General features: G+C 46.4%; 2 protein-coding genes across 2 annotated transcripts in view; one reads left to right on the top strand and one right to left on the bottom strand.

The window, feature by feature from the left end:
• The window catches only part of DUS4L (dihydrouridine synthase 4 like), a 290,584-nt gene extending 278,943 nt beyond the window's left edge, over positions 1-11,641 (bottom strand). Inside the window, exon 1 of the mRNA XM_069629144.1 lies at positions 11,522-11,641. The gene's annotated coding sequence lies outside the window, so the exon portion shown is untranslated. The remainder of the gene's footprint in view (positions 1-11,521) is intronic.
• A 622-nt stretch (positions 11,642-12,263) lies between these two features.
• The window catches only part of COG5 (component of oligomeric golgi complex 5), a 2,640,594-nt gene continuing 2,627,979 nt past the window's right edge, over positions 12,264-24,878 (top strand). The window contains exon 1 of the mRNA XM_069629143.1: positions 12,264-12,457. Coding sequence (XP_069485244.1) covers positions 12,406-12,457 — 52 coding nt within the window. The 5' untranslated portion in view covers positions 12,264-12,405. The remainder of the gene's footprint in view (positions 12,458-24,878) is intronic.

Here is a 24,878-nt window from a genome sequence, read left to right as displayed (position 1 = left end):
GGCGCGAGCTGAAAATCAAAGTCGCTGACCTTCACTAGAAATGAGCATACATTCTTTCTTTGCAACATCCTGTAGTAAAGCCATCTGTGAGAACTTGAAGTTTCAAATCCATCTATGTAGTGTGCCTCAATGTGCAAATGCGAACTGGCTTCTCTCCCATCGGCAACGGCTCGCTTGGCGCGTTCTAAGGCACCCCAATTTTGTCCTCGTTGTCTGCGACCTTAGAAGCCCCAAAAACCATAACTATTGAGACTTAATTTTTTGGGGAAGGTCAGGGAAAGTATAAAGTACCCGAGGAGTTGAGTTGAAAGTGAGATTTATTGTTTGTTTGTTTTATTATTTGCAATACCCAAGCCTCCCCTCGGTTAACAGTGCCCAGCATTTATAAGAGATTGCGAAAATTAGTTACATCAACAAAAATATATACATACACATATAGACAAGGTCAGCAATATGAGGTGAATAGAGAGAGAATTCAAAGATGACACCCAGGTAGTTCGGCACCCAGGATGGTGAAGGTAGGGGTTAGCGTACTTTGTATGCACACTGTACAATAAAATTTATTTACAAAAAGACAATCGTATTACAATTATTTAAACCGGGATTTGTACTTCACAACCAGCTCTTTGGGTGGACATGGCACAGTGGCAATGTTGGGTGGCAATGGATCAGTGCTCTGCACAGAAATGTTCAAAATTCCATATCTGTGCTTCTCTAATACAGCAACAATAAGGCTTTTGACAAAGTCGAACTCCATTTCCTCATAGACTGGTTTGATCACCCATTGCTTACTTCTTTTTGAAAAGGCCTTAGTGTAGCGAGGCATCCTTACATTACCCTTAGTCCTAGATCGTTCACGGCCGAGATTCTCGTTATGGGCCAAGACGGCAAGTAGAGTCCTATGTCTCATGCCCTGTATGCTGAAATACAAGCGCTTTGGCACATATTGTGGAACACCTCCAAACCTCCTGTGTGACAGAATTCTGTCAGTCCCCTCAAATCTCTTGATAGAGTTTTATCGAAAACAATCTTCTCAATGGCTTTGTGTGTCGGTGAAGATGGATTCAACCACTTCTTCCGTGCATCCACTGGGGATAAAGGGCCATGTTCACATTGGTGGAAATGTAGGTTTTCTGACCAGCGGTGCACGTTGGTACAGTGGTGCATCAGTGACCGCCATTTTTCAAGTAGTATTTCCACTGACCCTTCACAAGTTTTGGAGCTCCACCAAAGATGGTTGCTGATAGACTGGGACCACTCTGAAATACAAACCTTTTTTTCCCTGCAGCCGAGATTTTCTTATCGATTGATTTAGCAAGATGCCATACGTCAAATTGATGTTTAATATATGGGAACTGTTCTCTCATTGTCTTGGCAATTGAAACATGTCTGTCCGTGGCTATGAGGTCGATGTGCATTCCCCTCGATTGTAGATATTCCACTGATTTTATAAATCCTAGTTTCTCCATGGCCACTGAGGATGTACATTGTGTTACCTGTACGACCACCGAACTCACAATTGTCTTACTATCCATCTCCTGAAAGTGGTAGGTGCAGTACTTGGCAGAAAATCCAGGGCTGTCGCACTGTCCATCGCCAGCTAGCCTGAATCGTTTGCCTTCGAATGTACTTGCTAGAGACAATTGTTCAATTTTCCAAGCATCACTAATGGCCGGAAACAGATAATCATGTTGGTATTTGTAGTACTGCGTTTTTTAAATGAAATTGAGTCCCACAAACTGAAAGAAAGACTCTAACTTGCTAAAACTGGAGCCAGTAAAAAGTGATGCAGCTGCACACAGTAGATTGCCTGCTGGCAGTTTTCCCAGCATCGGTTTGCAGACCATGAGAACGTATGACGTAATCTACAGGTGGCATGTATTGTGACGTTACTTCCTTGTTTTTGACGAGTCACATCAATCAATGGCTTCCCACATACTTTCCCTCTGACGGAATGCCCACATTTCAGCATACTTATAATATCCATCAAACAACTGTCGAATAATATGTATTTGCCCTCTTTCATTAGACTGTCATCCTGCGTCAAAGTTGTTTCGGCCTGTGACATTGAGGACATATCACCACATTTGAAAGACATATCGCTGCCATCAAGTTCTGATGCGTCGGTGAATGCGGCTGCTGGTTCATTCTCTGTCATTTCAACATTGGCTACCTCAACATTGATGGGAGAACACAACAATGTCGACAGCTTTTTTGGTGGCAATTTTTTGGTGGGTGTAGATTGTGTGAATTGATCTGCGACTACTTCAGAGCTATCTTCAATACATCTAGTATCATGTTGTTGCGGCGGTGCGGTTGTACTGTAGCAATGGTCCAATGCAACTTTACTGGATTCTCCGGACACATTCATTTCATGTTCTGGCCATTGGACATGAGCATCCCGAGTCTCAACATGCCGCGTCTGAATTAATAGTTCCTCCATAGTGTAAATGGTCTGGCAAGCAACATTTCTCATTCGCTTCACAGCCTGTGTATGTATAGTTCGTAGACCCACGGGTAACTAGAGGACAGATTGGAAAAGGGATGTTCAGTTTAAACACAAGATAAAGTATAGTACAATTGACTGGAAAAAAACATAAAATAGTCCCCAGCACAAAAACATTTCTAAAGTTATGAACTGTATGTAACTAACCTTATTTTTGTTTCTTTTCTTTGCAACTTTTTTGATTAGACCTTCAACATCTGCACGCTATTGCTCCGATACGTATCCGCATGTCTCCCCTTCCTCTTGCGCTGCAACGACTATATTTTCTGTATCCGCATAGACAGCACGGAATGAGGTTCCATCGACTCCCTGAAACATAGTATTTTCATTACTGTGTATCAAAATATTGTTAGCATAAAACACATGTGAGGACGAACACACATGTACATCTCAATAGCCAAACAAGATTTGAACATTGTGTGGAACAATCAAACGACAAGTATTCGAGCTCCGATGACCTAGTTCGATGGAGCTGTCAGTATCCATACCTCTGGCTCTACATGGACTGCCACGAATGATTGTATTGAAAAGGAGGCATCAGCAACTCCCTGAAACACAGTACTTGCGTTAGTATGGTTTTCAATATCGTAAACATAACACACACTTGGGGTCGACGGCACAGGTACATATAAAGAGATAACCACAAATGTTGCATTGTCTAAAAGAATCAAGGAATATTTAAAAGTGATCAGATTTAATCGACTTATTTCTCCGATTTCTTTACATCTGCAACATCTAAATGGGATCTTGTGATTGTAGTGGAAGCTCCATCATCTCCCTGAAACACAGTACTTGCGTTAATAGGGAAGAAAGTATAGCAAATGGAATCACGTTATTTGATCACGCTCGATGGAGCTGTCAGTATCCATACCTCATGCTGCTGAAGAATATCTAGGGCTGTTGTCAATGTGGTGCGCACTTCCGAAAGCTGTTGCGCCGATTCGTATCCGCATGGTCCTGCTTCCACCGGAATTACTTGAATGTCAGGCTCTGCATCAAGTGCATGGGTTGACGATTCAACAACTGCCTGAAACATAGTATTTGCATTAGTAAGGATTACGATATTGAAAACACAACATACGCTTGGGGTCGACCGCACAGGTACATATCAACGGCTAACCACAAATGAACCATGGTGTAGAACAATCAAACGACAAGTGTTCCAGTCCTGATGATCACGGTCAGTTGAGCTGTCAGTATCCATACCTCCGGCTGCTGAAGAACATCTAGGGCTGTTGTCAATGTGGTGGACGCTTCAGCATCTCCCTGAAAGACAGTACTTGCATTAGTATGGATAACACTAATTATAACTGAAAACAAACACCAGGGGACGACAACTAAGGTGTATATCAATTGGAAAGCACTAACCAAACAATTGGTAAAATAATCACACGATACATACAAACTATTACTTGACATGCATAAAACAAGTCTGTAGCGGAATAGCCAAGTATGATTACCTGATACGCGCTAGAAGTGGTTGATAACTGTGAGCACGTGACGGAAGTAGAATGTTCTTGCTTCAGATTCAAGGAAGGGTCAAGAAGTTGTAAAGGTAAATAATTGTTTGATAATGAAATGCCAATATTTAAAATTGCCATGTAAGGAGACAGAATACTTGAGTAATGTGCAATATAGCACAGTTCCCTGTGCCCATATATAGATTTCGTTTGTGGGTTATGAAATCTAAAAATAATATATTGATAAGTGTCATTATTCAAAAAGCTATACACTCATATCAATGTCAAAAGTATTACAAATTGGAAACAACACCTAAAATATCAATGAATCCATTCGGCTACCTACACACTACCGCAAGGCCTAAAGCTAAAAAAGGACACTTGACTCACCAGTGGCGGAATGTGGACGAATGGAGTGGGAATACCGTTTGCGAGCAATTTTCGTGTCGATCGCCGTTTATTCTTCTTTGTTACCCAAGATGTGGTGTACATGTTCGAGGGAAAGTGCTGGCTGCAGATGCGGTATCGATCACCCCTCTTGTCCTCAAAGACTTGTTGGACTCTACTTTCCAGCTCATCCAGTGGATATCCGCAATGTCTGACCCATTCTCTTATTCGATCAACAGTTTTCGGGAATACATGCATTGTAGTGCCTTCAGATTTAGCATGGGTCTTCGAAGGGCAACCGCTAATCGAACAAGCAGGCATTGTTGAAAATTCTGAAAAGTAAATATCAAGATTATTATAAAACCTTGATGAATAAAAATGTCATAAAAAAGTAAATGAACCATACCATGCTCAATGCAACGTTTGTTTTGGTCGCCGGAACTATACCAGTTCATCATGTGCGGCTTAGTATTTGCATAAGTTACAGAATTTTTTTAAATTATGTGACTAAACTCTGAACATGTGACTCGTCCCTTGGATGTTCTGTCTTGCACGAAAAGGAACCATGCTTACATTATAGACTGGACCCCCGAAGGATGCAATTCGATGACAATTGACACAGATGAAAATAAATAGATCTATTGATAGCATAACAATTGAAACTCAAGTCAATAGCAATGAGACCAATGACCATAGCTCTATTGGGTACTGTAATAGCAAATAGATTGAAATGTAAAAATGACTGAAATATGACTAGGATACATGGCCTTACCTTGACCAACAAACAGTTGGATTCAGCAGGCCGAGCAGTATGTTGCAGGAGAACAGGTAGATGGCCACAGGTAGCACACTGACGAGTTTGCTCGAAGCGGTCACAGATAGCACGGCGACAAGCAGATTAGCATAGATCTCAGTGCTTCTCAGGTAGAAGGTTCAGGAGTTGACTTGCAAAGCACAAAGATGTTCTCATGAGACATATCAAGTGGTTTATAAAGTATTAGAAACAGGGGTGCGTTTGTGAATGAATGACGTGTGTATGTCGTGGTATTATGTTTATTGCAGGGGGGCGGCCTGCCTCAGCGGAGGCCTGCCTGGAGACACGGGGTCTGAGGAGGCCATGTGAGCGATGGCCCCTGGGCGTGGGATACCTTTTGAAGTGTACATGCTGTTTGGCACCTTGGCCGTTTGCGCCCGTCACAGTCCCCCATGCCAGCGCTCATCCCCGGGTGTGAACCGCCTTTGAGAGAGGGGGTGGGATGGATGGGCCTGAGGAGGCCATGTGAGCGATGGCCCCTGGGCGTGGGATACCTTTTGAAGTGTACATGCTGTTTGGCACCTTGGCCGTTTGCGCCCGTCACAGCCCCCCATGCCAGCGCTCATCCCCGGGTGCGAACCGCCTTTTGGCGTGCAGGCAAGTGTGTGGGAGCGAGGGGCCATCAGGCCCCTCTCATCCTTTACTTCTCAGTAGAAACTCATACCAAGTGCCTCCAGTAGTGGGTTCGCCCCTTGCCCTTATGTGATGTTAACTTTGCATGACATTCGCGTGGATGGGAAAACTGAGCAGGACACGGGGCATCCATTTTTGTACCCCCTTTCCACTCCATTTTGGTGACCAGGCCTCACTGCGATAGTACAGCGCGCAGAGCACATGGCCCACAGCCTCGTTCCCACTCTGACTGGAAAACTCCAGAGGTATTTGGAACAGCTAATAAATCTAACATCACTCTCTGAGATCACGGTCCTGCATGTGAACCGGCATGAACCAAGCACATGGCTTGTTCATCTCCACAAACGTGTCCTTGCCCACGCACCCTCGCCAGTGGAAAGTTACTGCCATTCTGACCCTGTGTCCCTGCAAGGTATTCTCTTCATGTGCCAAACCACTGACCACGCCATGACGCCCACCTAGCAGATCCCCAACTAACATTAGACCCCTACTGCAGTATATCGTTGCCTATCAATAACAAATGCCACATATCGGAGATTCTTGTGAGCACAGGCCCACACTTCAAACAGTGTATTATAGTGGTCAAGATCCTTGACCTAAGGCCTATATAATCCAATGTTAACTGATAGTATTGATATATGTGTGACTTTTATAGAGACATAACCGACTGAAAGACTTTGAACAAGTGTTATTTAGTGCATGCATTATTGATAATATATTATGTTAGCTTAGATAGTGACCACCCCGCTTCACAGCGACCCGAACTTCACCCATTCCGAGCACAGGTGTCTGACGTCCATCCTTGAATGGAGACACACTTGATTGATTAAAAAAAAAAAATCGAAACAACCGTTGTTAAAATATATGTGGTGTTTTATTTTGTAGCTTATTTTGATGACACAAAAATACAAAACTTTACACATTGTACAGTTCAGGTTGCAGCACAGCGAGAGAAAACCCCTGTACTGACCGCTGTCACTTGGGAATTTTTATCTTATGGCACGAACGGCACAGGCGGGTATCACTCTTCGAACGCAGTGTCCAAGCCTCCCGTGAAGCCACCATGTAAAGGAACGATAGGCCACCAGCCTGTACCACCTGTGAAAATGTCACGTCTCCCGTTGCTCGCCCTACCAGGAATCACACGATCACACGCCCCGCACCACACCTACCCGCAAGAGCAGTCCCTGCACACAGAGGGAACCGGCAGTTCGCCCAGCGTGGGAGGACACCAGCCTGCAGCCCCGGCGTCTACCGTCCTTCGTTTCGCTGGCAGTTGCCATGGAAGCGCACTCACGGCTGGGCACGGCTGGACTCCCATAGCAACCCCGAACATCCGTCGTCTCGTGACCACGTGATCACATCACGCCCCGCACGTCCGTGGGACACATCATGTGACTGCCTAATGAGTTCAAAAGCATCCTGACAACACGGGTGCAGCGCTTCACAGCTGATCTCTTGAGGATTGTTTAGCGCTTCTGGTTTACCTTTTTTGATCACGGACCTTGCGACCTCGGACTGCTTAACGGACTTGTCTTGCCTGCTCCTTGGATTTCTGCCTCTTGGATCCCCGCCTTGTTTCCCCCGGCTCCTCGTCCTTGGAACACTCTCTCTCGGACTGCCTTTGATCAACCCCTTTGAACCTTGAATCTTGGAACTTGTTTTCGACTTCCTTTGCCTTGCTGGTCCATCACATCAGACCCAGGTGTGACACACCCACGAGCCGTGCAGAACGTCTCTTCTATCACCATCACCAGACTGTTGTCCTCGCCACGCTTAGGGTACTGCCTACAGCACACTTGGTTAAGCCTTGTTACTACTGATTGTTACCTGTACCATCCGCACTGCTCCTATTTAACCCTCACCCATTGCCTTACACTGGTCAGGGGGTCCTTCTGGCATTCCTGCTACCTGATTGACGGCTCAAGACACCTGTGGCCTCAAAGATTGCCAGGCAGTGTATCATTTCTGCCTGTGCGGTACTTGGGGACGGAGGTACATTAATCTGCACGACCATCAAGATCAGAACAGAAAAGGAATGAAACAAACTGTTTTTAAATGACCAAGATAAGTTTAATAAACGTTTGTTGTCAATGACAATTCTTGTAACTAATGGCATTCTGCTCGGACAAATGCTATCTAGACACTGCACACTACTGAATGACTTTCATGTGTTACAATGATATGTATATGTAATTTTGGATATATTAGAAGACCATGAAATAGGAGTGGCATCACAAGCAGAGTATACTTACTCGTTACTCGGATTACGAGGACGAACAGTTGCGCGAAGTTCGCGCATAAGCACCATCATTATCCTCAACACGGACTGTGTGAGGCAGGCTGCCCTGAAGTCTGGCAGCTCGGTGATGCATTGCGGTCGTGGCTCGCCTTCCGAAATGTAGGCCACGCATCCTGAGTTTTCACAGCAGCAGCAGTTCTCGTCCTCGGTTGGCATTAGCTCGCACTGATTGCATGTGCACCAGGTGGAAACACCGTCCATGCGACTATGTCCAGGCTCTTCAACTGTTGAATCGTCCTCCCAACTGCCGTCCAAAGACCCATCGTTTTCGCGCGTTTCCCTATCCAGTAGTTCCTCCTCGGTATACTCGGGCTCGTACATGTAGGGCATTATTGTATCCATTGTGTGTTAAACAAACTAAAATAATTGATAGCAGTGGTACTGGTATCTGTTCAACACGGGTTACAAGCAACGAAGGTAGCTGACCAGAGCACAGAAACGAGTCACAGAATACTCAATGTAGCACAGAGAGAGGAATGGAATCGGAAATCTGCTGCTGTGTGTTGTGAAACGGTCCGTTTATACTTATTGGGGAAAGAGGCGTCCTGACATTTCCATGGCGACATGTCATGGCGTTGTGAAATGGGCGGTACGGGTCTGCTGATGACAGGCTCAGGGGCGGGGATATGATTTAGTGCCGCAAAAGCAGATCAGCCAGGGCGATGGGGGAAATTATAGGATTATCACAAAATGGCAGCTCCCTGGTGCCTGTTTTCGCGTGCGTTTAATGGAGGAAAACTCAGGTAAGGTCCATAGGAAATTTTTCTAAAATCGAGCGATTTAGGCTTAAAAACACATGGCTGACCCATAGGGGCAATAAAAAATTTTGACCGAACCATTCCTTTAATCATGTCGATTACCCACCCTGGGGCCAGAAATCTGAAATATGATTTGTGTTTCAGGTTCTATGGTGGATAATAATCAACGGAATCATGAGGTCAGGATAAGGGAACAGTTTACAGCATGGTTGGGATGCTACAGTTTACAAGAGACCAGACAAAGAAAGAGGAGGAAACTACATGGTGGACTGGATTTATAGGGATGGACCATGGACTATGATGATTGGTAGTTAATGGCACATGTGTTTTAAAGTCCAATAACAGAGGAACTACACAAAGACTCTAAACTGTGGGGACTCGTTTTTTTCGCTTTCTGAGTTATTGTTATTGTTGTTTAATGATGCTGCTCAAACAGTAAAGTTGTGAGAAAAGCATAATCCTTCATCTCTGTGTCTTTAATAGAATTATGACTTACTATAACGTATGTAAGGAAAATCTGAATGACCAACCTATACGTTTTATATTTCCCATAGCATAGTATCAACATCCCAACATTACGGACGAACAGGACACAGTGCTTCTTTGTTTGCTCACTGATGTAGTCTTTGGCTAATGCGGTGTTGTGCAAAATGAGAACGGACAAAAAAATTATGATACTGTTCAAAAGTTTGCTTGGAATTGCTGTAGAAACGTGCTTGAATGCATGCTGTATTAACAAGTGCAGTATTTAGTACAGTATTATCAGCATCTTTAGTATAATGGAGCTATTTGCAGATAAATGAGTATTTACAGTGGCGTATATGGGAGTACATAACCAAACATGTAGCACACTTTTCATGGTGCATTTAGTAGTATAAACTAAAGCCTTTACTAAAGTAACTTATGTACACGCCCATTTCAGTTTACTGAAGTATACTTTGTGTTAAAGACTGAAGTACTTATCTATAAGGGGTGATGATACTCTTGCTGCTGGACCTATCTGCAGCCTTCGATCTGGTAGATCACATGACCCTATGCAGACACCTCAAGAAGGAAGCTCACTTCTCACAGCAAGCTACCACATGGATCACCTCCTTCCTTGAGGGAAGGCTAATGAGGGTATTCTCAGACCAAGCATGCGTCACCCCCACACCCATCCATTGTGGAGTTCTGCAGGGTTCCTGCACGTCACCTACTCTCTACAACATTTTTACCCTCCCTCTCTTCAACGACCTCGATGATCACGGCATAATTAACCAATTATGCCGATGATACGCAAGTACTACTCCCAAACACAGGCTCCTATGAACAGGACACTGCCAAGCTAAGTGAGATCTATGCCATCATCCAGGCCTGACTGAAATACTCATAGTAGGTACCAAACAAACACTCAATTAATTGGACAGCAAACACTCCTCCTCGATCATAGACAACACTCCCATCACCACATCAAAAACAGCCAAAACACTGGGAGTACACATAGACTCCACCCTATCCATGTCACAACAAGTCAGCGCCATCACATCTTCGGCAGCTCTACCAAAATCATAAATGCTGTCAAACATTATCTTTCACCTCAAAACTGCCTGTCCATAGCTAGAGCCACAGTAGGGGCTAGATTGGACTACTGCAATGTCCTCTTCTTAGGCACCTCAGCCAAGAACTTAAAGAAACTCCAAACCACTCAAAACAACACCCTCGGGGCAGCCCTCAGCATTCCAAAAAGGGAGCACATCTCCCAAGCCCGGAAAGACGCCCATTGGCTTCCAGTCAGAGAGCGCATCATTACACACGCCTGCCTAGCAAACATAGCACCTCCGTACCTCTCAGAAAACATTCACCGCGCCACTTCAGAAAGACCTACACGCACCCAACACTGCAACCTGCTCGCCATCCCAACCTTTAAAAGAGCCAAAGCTGGAGGCGCCAGCTTTGCAGTCTCGGCACCAAAAAATTGGAATGCACTACCACCAACACTCAGGAAAGAGACCTCACGCAAGTTTCTGAAAACTCAACTACTCCACTAGGCCAGCCACCTTAGACACTTCAGACATACCTTACCTGACCTGTGGATTCCTCCATGTTAATTGCCCAATCCGTAACTGAAATGTATGTCTAAACTGCTGTATGCTCTTGTAACCCTTCAAGCTATGCTCTTTGTCTAAGCAAGCATCCTTAAAAACGCCACAATGCCCTAGGGCCGATGCGCGCTATACAAATGCAAATAAATAAATAAAAATAAATAAAAGCTCCTCGCCAGATATTTAAAGCATGCATCTTCAGATCTACAAAGCCATTACGTGGCTCCATCTCATTTCAACATGCAATATTTAGATATGGCAAGAAAAGGACGGTTTAATTTAGACAAACATTTTAGGTACATTTTTGACAGGAGGGGGATTTTTACGAGAGACGTGTGTACCTCAAATTAAATACACAGGACATGAGCACTTATCTTGCAGGAGGGAGGGAGCACGGTGCAACTTTGCCATTTTCCCCACAACGAATTGATACCTCCCAACATACAGGACTGGCTCGCCTATGTACTACATGTGCCGTTCATTTTATTTCGATATCAAAAATGACTTCACAGAACAATCAGCAGTACACATCTTTTTTTCTGTTCATTCTACAGGCGTTCTTTTACAAAGCATCCCATACCTTCGCATCCGTGGCTCCTGCTAAGCTGTTAAACTTAGTCTGTTCTCACGTCAAAGAAAGTTCATTAGCCTTATGGTTTGAGGACTGAATGCTTAGGGAAGTGTGCTCTGTATCCCTGCGTCCAATCACGGAACACACGCCAGACACAGATGAATGTGTCGGCGTGGAAAATGACGCGCCCATCTTGCAATATCAGTACACCATTGCACACTTTAGGCTAGCCTCCTTGCTATGAATCTCCCGACGAACAAGAGGATTTTCAGCGTGTCAGGAAAGAAAATTGTCTTTAAAGAGAGTTATTCATCATTTTTTAAGCCACGTTTTCCGGTGCCTAAATTATACAATGCAAAGCATATTTACTGAACAATTTTATTAGTTTAAGATGCCGAACAATTACATTTTTCGCCATTGGCACATCTAGGCAATTAAGCATTGACTTTAAAATGCCCCCAAATGAATACTACACATATAGTACAGACATTGCACTTTGATGAAATGAGAAAGAGTAGGCTAGACCGATCACTCTCCTTTTCAGCTATTCATCCTGCCATGTTTGTTGTTCAACAGTGCGGCAGAAAAGCGTCCCACAATGAAGGATGGTCAAGGCAAAGTACAATGAACATACTCAACTTTGAAGTGACATTTAGGGATTTCTTCTGAGGGGCCTGCTTGTTGGCATAAATGAGGTGGTGCCTGGTTCTGGTGCGCCTGTACATTAAGTATGTGCACGGTAACTAATGCCATCGTTTGGTACTCTTCTGCTTGCTTAACATGTTCACGTTGTTATGTGGGTAAGAGTTTGTATCGGCCAACCCTTCACAGGAAATTGCGCTTGTTTTCAGGTTGGGATTTGGCAGCGAGACCGGCGGATCTAGGTGGCCAACATGGCAGGTGACAGCGATGCTGTAAGAGCGGCTCTGGAGATGCTGCAGGATGGTGAGTGCAGGGGAGGCAAAACGTATGTCCTGCAGCATCTAACACTCCCACCTAAACACGAAACGCATGCCCACGGCCACATAGGTGATGAGGTGGGAAAGTCACAGGATTTCTAACTATTCAGTTGTCTTGCAGAGGAGGAATAATTTTACCAGGAAGAAAGTGGAAACTCGCAATATTTAACTAACGTTGTTAGTGAGAATCCCTAAAAAACAGTGAAACTTGTCAAATGCGGTTTTCTGCCCCCCTTTTTTGTAAAATGAGCTCCTTTCCATATTATCCATACGTTGTTACAAAGAGCACGCTAGTACAGAATGGTTCCTGGTTGCGGGGAAGTGAAGCCTTGCACACATTGCAACTTCTTGTCATCAGGTGACACTCCACTCTCCACGTAACAGAACTGGAAATGTCTATTTTTAAAAATATATTTTTTATTTTCATTAGTTGATGAAGTGCAAACTGATAACATACTTCAGTGCTGTAAACCACAATGAATTAAAAGCAATGTCATGAAGTTACTCTAATACAGTATGACAGCCACATTTTAAATGTATAGACCCTGCATCAGTTTCAACACCAACAAAAGATCCCAAGGGAGAGCCCCTGAATACGCCAAAGGCCCAGAGATCAAATCACAGCAAAGGACACCCCATAAGGGTCCCAAAATGCCTTCAGAATAGAGATGTACCAACATTTTTGAATCCTTCCTATAGGAATTCCGACACAGCCGGAATGTCACACATCATGCACCCCGTTCTCATGATCCACTGTACACAACATATTTCCTATGACTACCATGATGATTTAGGGGCTAGCCGATTCAACCCCTCCACTCAATTTGAAAACCAACCATTGCCCCCGGGACTTACCCTGATCCCTCCCGATGACCTCAGTGGATATGGGTACTTTGGAAGGATCCACACTAGTGCAATTGCTAGTGTGTCCCAAAGAGGAAGCCTGACTCTTTTGGGCCAGTAGGGCACCACCAGAATCATCTCTGATCTGCCTTCGCTGAGTATTCCTAGGAATCAGATCAAATGGATACAAGAGGTCCCCTGGCTAAAACCATGGGCAGTGCATTCACTCCTCAGCACTCAGTGGCAGAGATCCATGTACAGCCTTTCCTGGTAGAAAGCAAACACCTGATTGAGTCGGCATAGCTCTCAACCATTTGCGATGCAAAGGCAGGTGAAATCACCCGATTTTGTGTTTGGCGGGTGAGAGGTCCATTGAAATGAATGGGCGTGTCAGAGGCTTGGCGGGTGAGTCTGCTGTTTCCAAGGCGGGTGACACCCGCCAAAAGCGTGTGAGTTGAGAGCTATGCGTCGTTCTGCAGACCCGCTGTCCACTCCCCTGATGTGCACCACCCTGAGAGACACCAGATGCAGCTTTCCTCATTCCCCTAAGAGCTTGGCCAGCTTCTCAGCCACCTTGACCGAGTGGCCCCCTGCCTATTGTCATAGGGTACCGCTGTAGTTTTGCCCGTCTGTGTCAATGCTGAGTGGCCCAGTACCCAGCTAGTAAATATAACCAGTGCTGTAGAGGCGCTGCACCTCCCTGCAGTTGGAGAAAAGCATGGTTTCCTGATCAGTCCACTTCTCCAGATGTGTGAGATCCCTCATAGTTGAAGCCCACCCTATGCCACTATAATCAGTAATGAGATTAATCTGCACTGATTGCATCAGGAAGACAGTTTTTTTTCTCAGTATGCCCGTGTTCAGCCACCAATGAAAGTGGTCATTCAGCACAATGTTCACTGGCAACAGACTCGAGTTTCAGGGAGGCCAGACACCAATGCTGATGTAAGTGGGGCAACAAAGACCTCGGGTACAATTTTGCCCATTGAACTACAAGCACACATTACACCATATACACCTGTGCCCGAAGCAGCAACCTAGCTGACACCAGATGCACTGCCCAGTTCTTCAGGAGCAACATCCACCCCAACTGTCCGTCCCGTGATGGAGAGCTGTCTGATTATTCCCAATTGACTGGAAACCCTAGGCGAGACAGACAAGAGTACGTAAAATGTATGTACTCATCTAACTAAGATGCCTTCACGAGCAAATCATCCAGGTAGAGAAAAACCTCAACCCCCTTAAGGTGTTACGAAGCCACCAGTGGAGCAAACACTTTCTTAAGCGTCCTAGCGGCTTTTTGCAATCCAAATTTGAGAACCCTGAATTGAAAATAGTGCCTCTCCACTGCAAACATTACGAACTGTCGATGTGACGACCTGACGGGGATATTACGTATCCTGCAGGTTGATGGAGGCTAAAAGGTCCACCCACTGAACCAATGTATTCATCCTGAATCTGTGTCTGGCCATGTATGGATGGAGAATTTTCAAGTCAAGCACCAACTGCAATTTGCCTTACACCCTAGGGCCTAGAAAGACAATGGAGTAGAGCGCTAGACCCACACAGCCCTTGGGTTCTCTCCCTTTGTCTGCAACAAATCCTGGATCCCCAACGAATAGCCAAACTCTTGAGCTCACCTTTCAGCTATAGAATTGTGATAAACCCTGACTGAAGGGGAGTCGTATGGAACGCTAGCTTGTATCCCAGTCAGACCACCTGATTGGCCATTGGATTGCATGACCAGCTCTCCCAATTGCTAATGAAAATGCAGCCAGCCCCCACAGGCTTCTACCCAACATGATATGGACAGATGCGAGCAAGATTTCAAACAAACCTCTCTTTCACCTTCTGCCTGCTCTTTGCCCATGAGGAAGGTAGAGGCTTCACAGTTGTCTTGTGACACAGTGTGCGCATAGATTGATATGACGCCACAGGCTTCCATTGAGCTTATACACATGCTTGTCCAGCTTAAGACCATATGCATTTTGTCCTCCAATAAGTCACCAAATCTGCGCCTCCTTCAGGCAGTTTCAAAGCGGTTGCCTTCTGAGACCCTGAGAGTGCCAACCCTGAGATGATGAGGAGGCCTGCCTCAACCATTGCACCCTAGTCCGAGATGGGGCATGCACCCCATCAAAAGTCAGGTCCAACAAGAATTTCACCTGAAGGCGTATGTCCCCCAGGATAGGAGCACAGTCTATGCCTTCCATAATAGTCTCTAAAAACAATTTCGCCCATGTAGGGCACATGGTTACTTGCCTCAAGGACAAATGGGCCCCAACATAAGACTTTCAGTCTACTGGATCGTGCACAGCTGCCCCTTCAGTTTACCTGGACGACCTCCTCACCAAACAGAACAATACTGGTTCTTAATCAAATCACGGTTGTACAAAAATTAAAAATATTGTCAATGAGTTCCTATTCTGAAATTGTATTCCAAAATTATTCACAATGCATTGTTTTAATTGAGTTCCTTATCCAAATTTGCATTCCAAAATTATTCAAAAGGCATTGCATTTCCATGAACAGTTCCAATTCATTGGTAATATTAACTGAGGATATGGGTGGAAATGAGGATATGGGTGGAAAGTGGAAGAAGGTGTTGTACCACTAGGAGTGTGAATTTCAATCGGGGTTTACAGTCACGTGCGCTGGTTTGTATGGACTTGCAAGCATTTACAGTTCTCTTAAGAGCCTTTCATGCATGCCAATAATTGGAATGTTTACCCTCGTGCAGTTTTGATATGGCATTTATAACACGCCTATATACAAGTGTTTCAAGACGTGACGAGGCAAGGGAGGGGAAACGGAGGGAAGACGGAGACAACTATCCTACTAGGCCAGGTGAAATTGAGATTGCACAAGTGCAGGGGAGGGGGGAAGGGGAAAAGTGCGGGGGCAAAGGGGAGGGGACAGTGCAGTACATAGGATAACAGTAAGATAAATAAAAATGTGGCCAGCTGGTGGCAAGTGCAAGGGTAAGTGCAGACATCAGGTGTCAAGAGCTAGTAGGGGGCTGTAAGGATACAAAGCAGTCCCTGAGTGCAAGGGTTGCCAGGGGGCAGTGCAGGTGTGCAGGGAGGGGACCTGGGCCCGAGATCAGAGGGTAGCCAGGTTACCAATGCAGTTTCAGATTCAGCCAGGAGATCAGCAGGGGAGAGGAGGAGAGAAAGCAGAGGCAAAGAGGAAGGTCTTGAGGTGCTTCCGGAACCTGGAGATGGTTCTCCTCAAGTTTCAGAGAGGTAGGAAGGCTATTCCAGAGGGAGGCCCCAGCAGAACGTCCTGGGAGGATAGCTCAGCGGCAATGTGCACCCCTTGGGAGCAAGACGAAACGAAGCAACACAGGTTCGATCCCCGGGTCTGCGCTTAGAAACCTCTGGGTATTTAAGCTTGTTATAAATACGCAACTAAGACAAAAAAAAACAATTCCACAACTCGAAAAGCGCCTCGATGCCCGTGGGCTGTGTGAGCGCTTAAAAATGCAAAATAAATAAATAAAGAAGAAAGTTCTACCACCAACTTGCTGTTTGGAGAAGCGACTGACCCTGAGGGATTTGGAGGTGGATGAGTGAAGCTGGAGAGGGAAGATATTTAGGAAGAGAGAGTTGAAGGTATTGAGGTCACAGGCCCCAGAAGGCCTTGTGGACAATGCAGGTGGTTTTGAACGTAATCCTCACCGCGAATGGGAGCCAGTGCAGAGAATCCGTTCCTGGAGATATTGAGGCCAAGGACAAGTCTCGCAGTCCTGTTTTGGATGAGTTACAGAGGGCGGAGAGTAGAAGCAGGCAGATTTAGAAAGAGGCTGTTGCATTTAGCTTCTGGGGGAAGGAACGGAAGGGAAGAATACCTCTGAGGAGGTGCAGCTGGTAGTGTGACTGACTTCTTAAAGGCCTCAGAGATGTGAGGATAGAAGGAAAGTGTGGAGTCGAAGATGACCCCAAGGTTTTTAGCCTCACAGGGGGGAGCAGGAAGAGGGCCAAGAGAGGCAGGCCAAAGAGTAACAGGAAAGGAGGGAGAAAGTGTGCTGATGAGGAGAATCTCGGTCTTACTGGCATTTAGGCAGAGATCATTGGCGGCACACCACTCCTAGATGGTGGAAAGACAGTCAGAGATGAGAGAAGGAGAAGAGGTGGCAGAAGGGAGCCTGAAGATGAGTCGAGTGTCATCCACATAGCACTGAAAGTTGGGGCAGAGAGCGTCAATGCAGTGGGCACTTATTGGTTGAACAGCCAGGGAGAGAAGTTAGACCACTGGGGAACACCACAGGTAGAGATAGAGGAGGGAAAGGACCCAAGTTGGACCTGGGAGGGTCGATCGGAGAGGAAGGAGGTCAGCCAAGCCAGGGCCTGATCGGTGATACCGAGTTTATCACAGAGACGGTTGAGCAGGATGGCATGTTTCACCGTGTCAAAGGCAGAAGCGAGATCAAGTAAGATGAGGACACAGGGGGTGTTGGAATCAAGGTTGGAGAGCAGGTCTTGATGGATGTTCAGGAGAGCAGTGTCTGTGCTTCTGGGAGCTCTGAAGTCCGATTGATGGTCATGGAGACAACCAACAGATTCAGTGTGAAGATTAAGTTGGGAGATGGACAGCTTTTCCAGGACTTTGCCCAGGAAAGGAGTGATGGAGATTGGACGATAGTTAGCCGGGCAGGAAGGCTCGGCAGAAGGTTTCTTAAGAGGCTGCACAAGGGAGTGCTTCAGGGGGAGGGGAAGACTCCAGTGGCAAAGGAGTGGTTGCAGAAATCGGCGCAGAGCAGGAGCCAGGGAGTCAATGTGGTCCTTGATGGTTTTGGAGGAACAGGGGTGGACCAGTTTTGATGAGACTTTCATAGACCATACTTGTCTAGAAACCCTGTCTGAGGAGAACAGAGGAAAGGCAGAGAAGCAGGGAGGAGAGGTGGCCGCAGAAGGGCCTGAGGAAGAGCAGGGAGTAGAGGGATGAGGGGGAGAGGACAGGGAGTTGGGCCGAGTTGTTAGATGCTGCAGAGACGTGGTCTGGGATGTGGGTTCTCTTCCTGATGCAGACAGAGAGCCGGTATTGCCTTTGGAGCAGGCGGCAGGCCAGTTTGTCAGAGCATGTACCAGAATCACTCCATTTCCGCTCAGCCATCGTGCACTTGCGTTTAAGGGTGATGAGATCTGAGTGGTACCAAGAGTTGCACTTGGCTTTGGGCTTCAAGTGGATCCTCATGACAGGGGCAAGAACATCGAGAGTATCAGATATAGCAGAGTGGAGCATGGAAAGGGCTGTGTCAAGGTGCGAGTCAGCCAAGGGGGAGGGGAGGTGAGAAAGTGGCGGCGAAAGCCTCAACTGACACACGATTCATGGATAACCGAGTAGGTAGGTGGAACTGCTGGAGTTGGCTTGGGGTAGAGAGGGTGAGATGGGAGGAAAGGAGAAAGTGATCACTCAGGACGAGAAGGGAGACAGCACAGAGACCATATGTAGAGTCCATAAGTCTGGTGAGGGAATGACGAAGAGGATGTCAGTGAAAGTTTGCCTTTGGAGGCACTGGTATAGGTGTCCGCGATAGGGAGGCCTGGGTTGGCGACCAGAATGTCTTTTTTTAAACTTCTTCCTAAGAGATTTACTGAGGAGAGCAGGATAGTCAATAGAAAAGCAGTTAGAAAAGATAGGAGAGACAGAGAGCACCATAGAGTAGGTAAGGAGAGGAGAGGAGAGAAGAGGAAGGGAGTGGGAAGGGGCAAACACTAGGTAAGGACACTGGGCAGGGAGCAAGCAGATGAGACCGAGAGAGAGGAGACAAGTTGACAATTGGACAAGATGACCGGTGCTTAGATTTTAAAGACTTTCACAATTTTGGTCAAGACTACTTAATGATGGTTGGGTGTTTCCATACAGTTTGAGCATGTTGGCACTTTTGGGGAGTTCAGACCTCGCCATATTTTTGCGTGCATGGTGTTTAAATTCCAATAGTTTAGGTCTTCCAAAATTCCTTGTCTATTTATCACATTGTGCTTTCAACTGTTCTGGGCTCCTTTTTTTCAGTGCCTAGAAAAAGGGTTGTGTGTTTTGTGTGCGCGTTCCTGTCGGGTGACTTATTAAAGGACGTAGAGGGGGGTTATAGTTGTGAAACCATAATGCTTTTAAGCATAGTTTCATGCATAAATTATAATGTATGTGTTTTTTTTTTTATAGCGCCCTTCTGCCACGTTTGGTAGTCTGGCTGCACACGGCACTGCAAGGAAACTGGACTAGGAGATTAATTAGTGAGACAGTGGGAGAAACGGATGTAAAAGCTGTGCTGTTGATACGTGCAGTTTCAAATTACCCAGTTCCTGTTTGCCGATCTGCTTTCTATAGATTTGGCAAAAACACTTTGGAGTATGTTATCTATATGGGAGTGCCTGAAATATGATATACTACAGCGCTTTAGGTCTGGTAGGCAGCCGATGTGGGAGGATGTGATGGGGCAACAAAAGAATAGCTTAAACGTGGCTCCATTAGTGTTGATATGACTAGGCCTGTGGAGGCCATTTGTGGGGAGATGGAAGGTCTTAAAGGGGAGATGTTCAGTTGGGGGATGAGGGGAGTAGGCCACACAAAACCTGCAACCTTGCACTCCTACACTGGGCTCTTGCAGACAGGTCCCATTTCCCTATCTCTCACTACCAATCTCTGTCTCCCCCTACCCCCTCCTTCGCTCCCTCTCTCATATACATTGTAGTACATGTACAGCAAAAACAAGGATCTGCAAATTGCCAGATGATGGAGGGAGAAGGCAGTCAAGAAGCTCCACTCATTACCCTAAACTACATGCTGACGTCTCTGGGAGGCAAGAACATTTTGTTCAAGGATAGGTCTGCTTGAAGTTTGTGTACCACTGGTGCTGGTTTTAGGTGTAGTGTGTCGCAAGTGAGGTGCATCAATCACACCGGCAATTCCCTGTTTTTCCTGCCCACCAGGTCTGTATTTTAAGAAAGCTTTTAAGAATGTTGGATTGGTGAAGTACTGTACACACTTAACCAGAAATTTACATAGTCGTTTTTAATTTCAGGCACAATATTATATCTATTGTGTTAGTAAAATGCCATTCTTGCCAACGTGGAATAAGATATAAGCACCTCCTGACACATGGTTCACTTGCATTAGTACTCATCAGAGGAGAGTAGCTTGGCAGAGTCGGAGCTGGGAACCTGGCACAAGTGAAACCAAAATGCTTGTTTGTGGCTTTTATTTTTGTTAATGTGGATGGTTACTTTTCCTGGGTGTTGTATTCTCTTTGCCCTTTGGTTGATGGAAAGGGTGTTGTACAGTTTGCAGTCAAATTTGTTTGAGCTTTGCAGTTTGTTACATTTAGATCTCTTGCCATTGCCCATTACCCAAGAAATGGGCACAGCTTTAGTAGATCTATCCTGAGCTGTACCAGGGTGTGGAAGCTTAGATGCTTCATACTTCATGTCAATGGCCTTCCTGACCCACCTGCTTAACTCGGCAGCAACAGGTTTCTGCCAAGAGCGACCACAAGTTAACGTATCTAGCAGTTTCTCACTCCCAAAAGCCCTGCAACATTCAGGGAGAGAGGATCCAGAGCACCTTGATAACTTAATTCAGGCTATTAAGAACTAAATCTTCACAAAGATGAAAATCTGAGATGACTTTTCAGTTTAAAGAGCGAGAAGGCTGTAAAATGAGACTCTTTGTAATGAACCCTAGGAAAGCTTCCAAAGACATTAGGTCCCCTAATTCACCAACCTGCAGACAGAGGCCATGGCCACTAGGAAAAGACACTTACATGAAAGCAGGCTGAGAGATGCATCTTCCATGGTTTCAAAAGGCAATGCGTTTTCAACCAACAGAAGATCCCAGCAGAGAAAAGGAGACCAAACTCTGGGATGAGGAATTTCAATTCCCCTGCGGAAGTTGGAGGCTAACTCTTTTACTTGGGAGATGTGGACCCAAGAGACCCTACAAACCCACACTTCTGCTAGTTGTGCTCTTGGTGTAGATGTTACACACAGGGTCCGTTCTGCTCCTTTCCGTTCGTGGTATCACCAGCTTAAGGAACAGTGTTTATATCGGACTTCTCCGTTCTGGCAACGCTGGAGGTTGCTAGGGAAATGGAGGCAGTGCCCTACAAGTCACATGACTCATCATCTGACCGCAACGCGCTTCGTCAAACCGATGCGGATTCCAAAGCCACGCCTCCCCTGTGATTTAAAAAAAAAAACAAACAAACAAAATTTAAAAAAAGCCCTAGCGACGGCGCTTCTAATTAGTGTTACTTATTTCATGTTTTTGCTGCATTGCCTTTCTTCGTGTTTATTCACCTGGGACTTCACAAACCGACCATTCTGTCTCTCCCTCTGGTTTTGGTCTTGATCCACTGTTGTCGATTTTGGAACGCTTACTCTACCTTCTACTGCCTTCCGTCCTTCGTTTCCGTGGATTCTGCTTCCAGCACTTTGGAGCTTGTGTATTCCGTTGCACATCCTTCCATTGAACTGCTCCCTTACAACCACTGCTTGTCCCTTGTACACGGAGCCTTCTTCACGATTCAGCGAACCTGGCGGAGTACCTGCTGCCTACTTCTGCCGCTTCACTCACCTGGGACTCTGCCGTATAACACCGCTCCAGTTACCCGGTAAGCCTGAAAGCACTTAGTGGCGGCCTCTTCTGTTGTTGGGAACTAGACATAATTTTCTCTTACGCCCCCTGAAGTGTGCTTTGTGGACACTACCTTTGGAACTATCTCTGCAATATCTTTGAACTTGGAACTCTACCCGTGCATTCTACAAACGCTTTGCTGCCTAAATGCACCACCCCAGATCTAGTTGCGACCCTCGTTCCGCCCGGGGAGATACCCCATACTAACATCCCTGTTTTTTTTTTTTTCCTTTGTCTCATCATTTGTGGATTTCTTTTCACCTTAGAGGCTAAGACATAGTACCATTTAGTTTATCACTCTAGCCATCAGTCCTTGCAATTAGCTAATTGTTCCTATCCTTTCTCTAGGCTCTTCCCTTGGTTCATCCTCCAGTATATCCCAGGTAGTTACCCTATCAGTAGACCTGTACTTGTGCTTTGTTGTTATTTGGTGTTAACTGTTTGCGCTTTCCTTGCAGCCTGGTGTAGCGGTGTGGGTTGTCCCTGCTCTTTTGGGTAATCTACCGCCCTGTCTGTATTCTGTGCACAGCAGGAAGGTCTATTCCCAAGAAGAGTTTCCTCAGCTAGAGGAGGTCCGGCCTTGGCCATCTCTCAAGGGCTGTCTTCCCAGCAGTGGCCGAAGTATTGAGTCTTGAGCAGCTTACTCGCATAGAATTCTGAGCAACGCCCCGGTCTGCCTGCACGGTGGTAACATATGTAGACATACCTAACCCGGTCCCCTCCTGGATGAACCCAACACCTTAACTGGCTCTCAGGTAAAGCGACCAAGGCCATCCCTTCAAAACCAAGCAGAAAACAAATTCCACTGCCCATTGTAGCCTTGAGGGTGGGTGGGTGTCTGGAACCCTGGAGAGTGGGGGCTATCGCTGGGGAAAGATTCTCCTTCTCAAACCCAGAACTTTCAGCAACCGGGCCACAAACTGGAGAGTTCTTAAGGTCGGCGTTGGTAGAAGAGGACTTCTCAGAGAGCTAGACCTTAAATGAAAGGAGGGGTCACCCACTGCAATCTGCAAAGGGAAGGGGGGATCCTGAGTTTCCTTGGTCATAAAGTCACCAGCAGGATCGCTGTGCCATCTCCCTCCTTGCTCTGATCAAGACCCTCTGAATTCTAAGGGATGGAGGTAAAGCAGAGAGGAGGAACGTCGGCACGTCGGCCCCAGAGACAAGCAGGCATCCATGCTCTATGCTATGGGCCCCAAGACCATGCATGTACCTCAGTAGGAGAGTGTACCGTCTGTAGGTGAACAGGTACACCTCAGGAATACTGAGACAATGGAGACTCTGGAGTAATGCACTGAGGAGGGAAAGACCCTGTTATGGACGACTACCATGCTGATCTCCACCCCCAGGATGGATGAGGCCTGAAGGGAGAAGAGGGTGGCCTGTGCCCAGCACATGATCTGATGAGCCACTTTCTGCACAGATTGTGACATTGTGCCCCCTTGCCAGTTGATGTGAGATTTAACTATCAGGTTGTCTGGGCGAAAAAAAAACTGCCCTCCCCCTAAGAGACTTCAGGATGGCCAAACGCTCTCTTCAAATTGAAGATCATGTTCTTGACCGACACTGATGGGAAAGGGGCCCAAGGTAGCACCCTGCCCAAGCTGAATTGCATCTGTTGTGAGACTGGTGAAGGGCTCAGAAGTATGTAAGAAATCCCTGGATATGGTGTGTCTTCTTGATGTGAGATGTCACTGGAATAATCCAGTGTTCAGTGAGTCAGATGGATCACTAGAGACTTCAGTGAATGCTGTGAGAAACCTGAAGGTGTCTCACCCGCTAGTCCCCGGTGATATGTCATCCAGGTGGCCAGGACACAGCCATCGCTATTGGATCCAGTTCCTGGGGTGGACCAGTGCAGGAGGATCACCATGGGGGATCCTCGGGGAGTGTAAGTGGGACACCAACGGGTGAGACTTATGACACCTTTTCACCATCCTGCCCATTAGGATACCTAGAAACTGTACCCTCCCACCTTTTCCAACACTAACACTTTCTCACACCGTGAGCAACAACAGACTAATATCAGAGCCGTTTACCTGACATGTCCCAAAACAAGGGTCAGGCAATCGCCGACAACTACACACACCTGACTGCCCTTTCCCTTCCACACGGGGATAAAAGACAGAGCACAAGAGCACACTTTTGAGCCAGGGCCAAACGCACGTGGAAGCAGTTATTCCAGGACGGTAGTTCAAATGGGGGAGAAATGCGGCGAGACCTGAAAGGACGTCAAGGAGGGAGTTGCTCTTGCCCTTTTCAACCCAGACCCGCAAAGCCTCTGATAAAACAAACATAAGACTGGAAATTGTAGCTGGCAAGTGGTGTGACGGACATCAGCGGTGCATGGAAATCCCGCGCACTGATATACAGGGACGGGGAGGCGCAGTTGCCATTGTGGTACTGTCTTTGACTCCAGCTGAAAAAGTACCGCCAGCGGCAAAAGAAACTTCAACGATTTCAGCAGAGCAGGTGAGTCGGATGAACCTGATAGTGGGCCGGACCGTGTTGGACTCAAGGTTGCAGTGGCAACATTAAAGGGGAAGTTCACTCAAAAATGTTATTGGGCCTCATTACGACCCTGGCGGTAAGTGAAAAACGATGGCGGTAAATGGTTACCGCCATCGTTTTCCGCCAGGTCCGATCATGACTCCTGACCGTAAACTACGATGCCAATAGCGGCATCGTAGTTAACGCTGCCGCTAACTGCGCTAAGGGTGCGCGCACGCGACCGCCCACACCGTACTTAGCGCCATGGCGGAAAGTTACGCAAATGCCGACCCAAGCGGACATGCACCTAACGCCATCACCGAGGCCGCTAAGTACCTTACCGCCATGGTGCAAATAACGCCATCGCGAACCAACTGTAAAGGGCCAATTCAAGTGAATGCAGCTGCCACAGGTGCACAGAAACAGCACAGTTGAATGCA

This window comes from Ambystoma mexicanum, chromosome 12 (genome assembly GCF_040938575.1).
Source record: "Ambystoma mexicanum isolate Mex_15411 chromosome 12, UKY_AmexF1_1, whole genome shotgun sequence".
In the NCBI taxonomy this organism is placed as follows: Eukaryota; Metazoa; Chordata; class Amphibia; order Caudata; family Ambystomatidae; genus Ambystoma; species Ambystoma mexicanum.
Note: the sequence above shows the minus strand (reverse complement) of the source record. Positions and strands in the feature narration are given on the sequence as shown.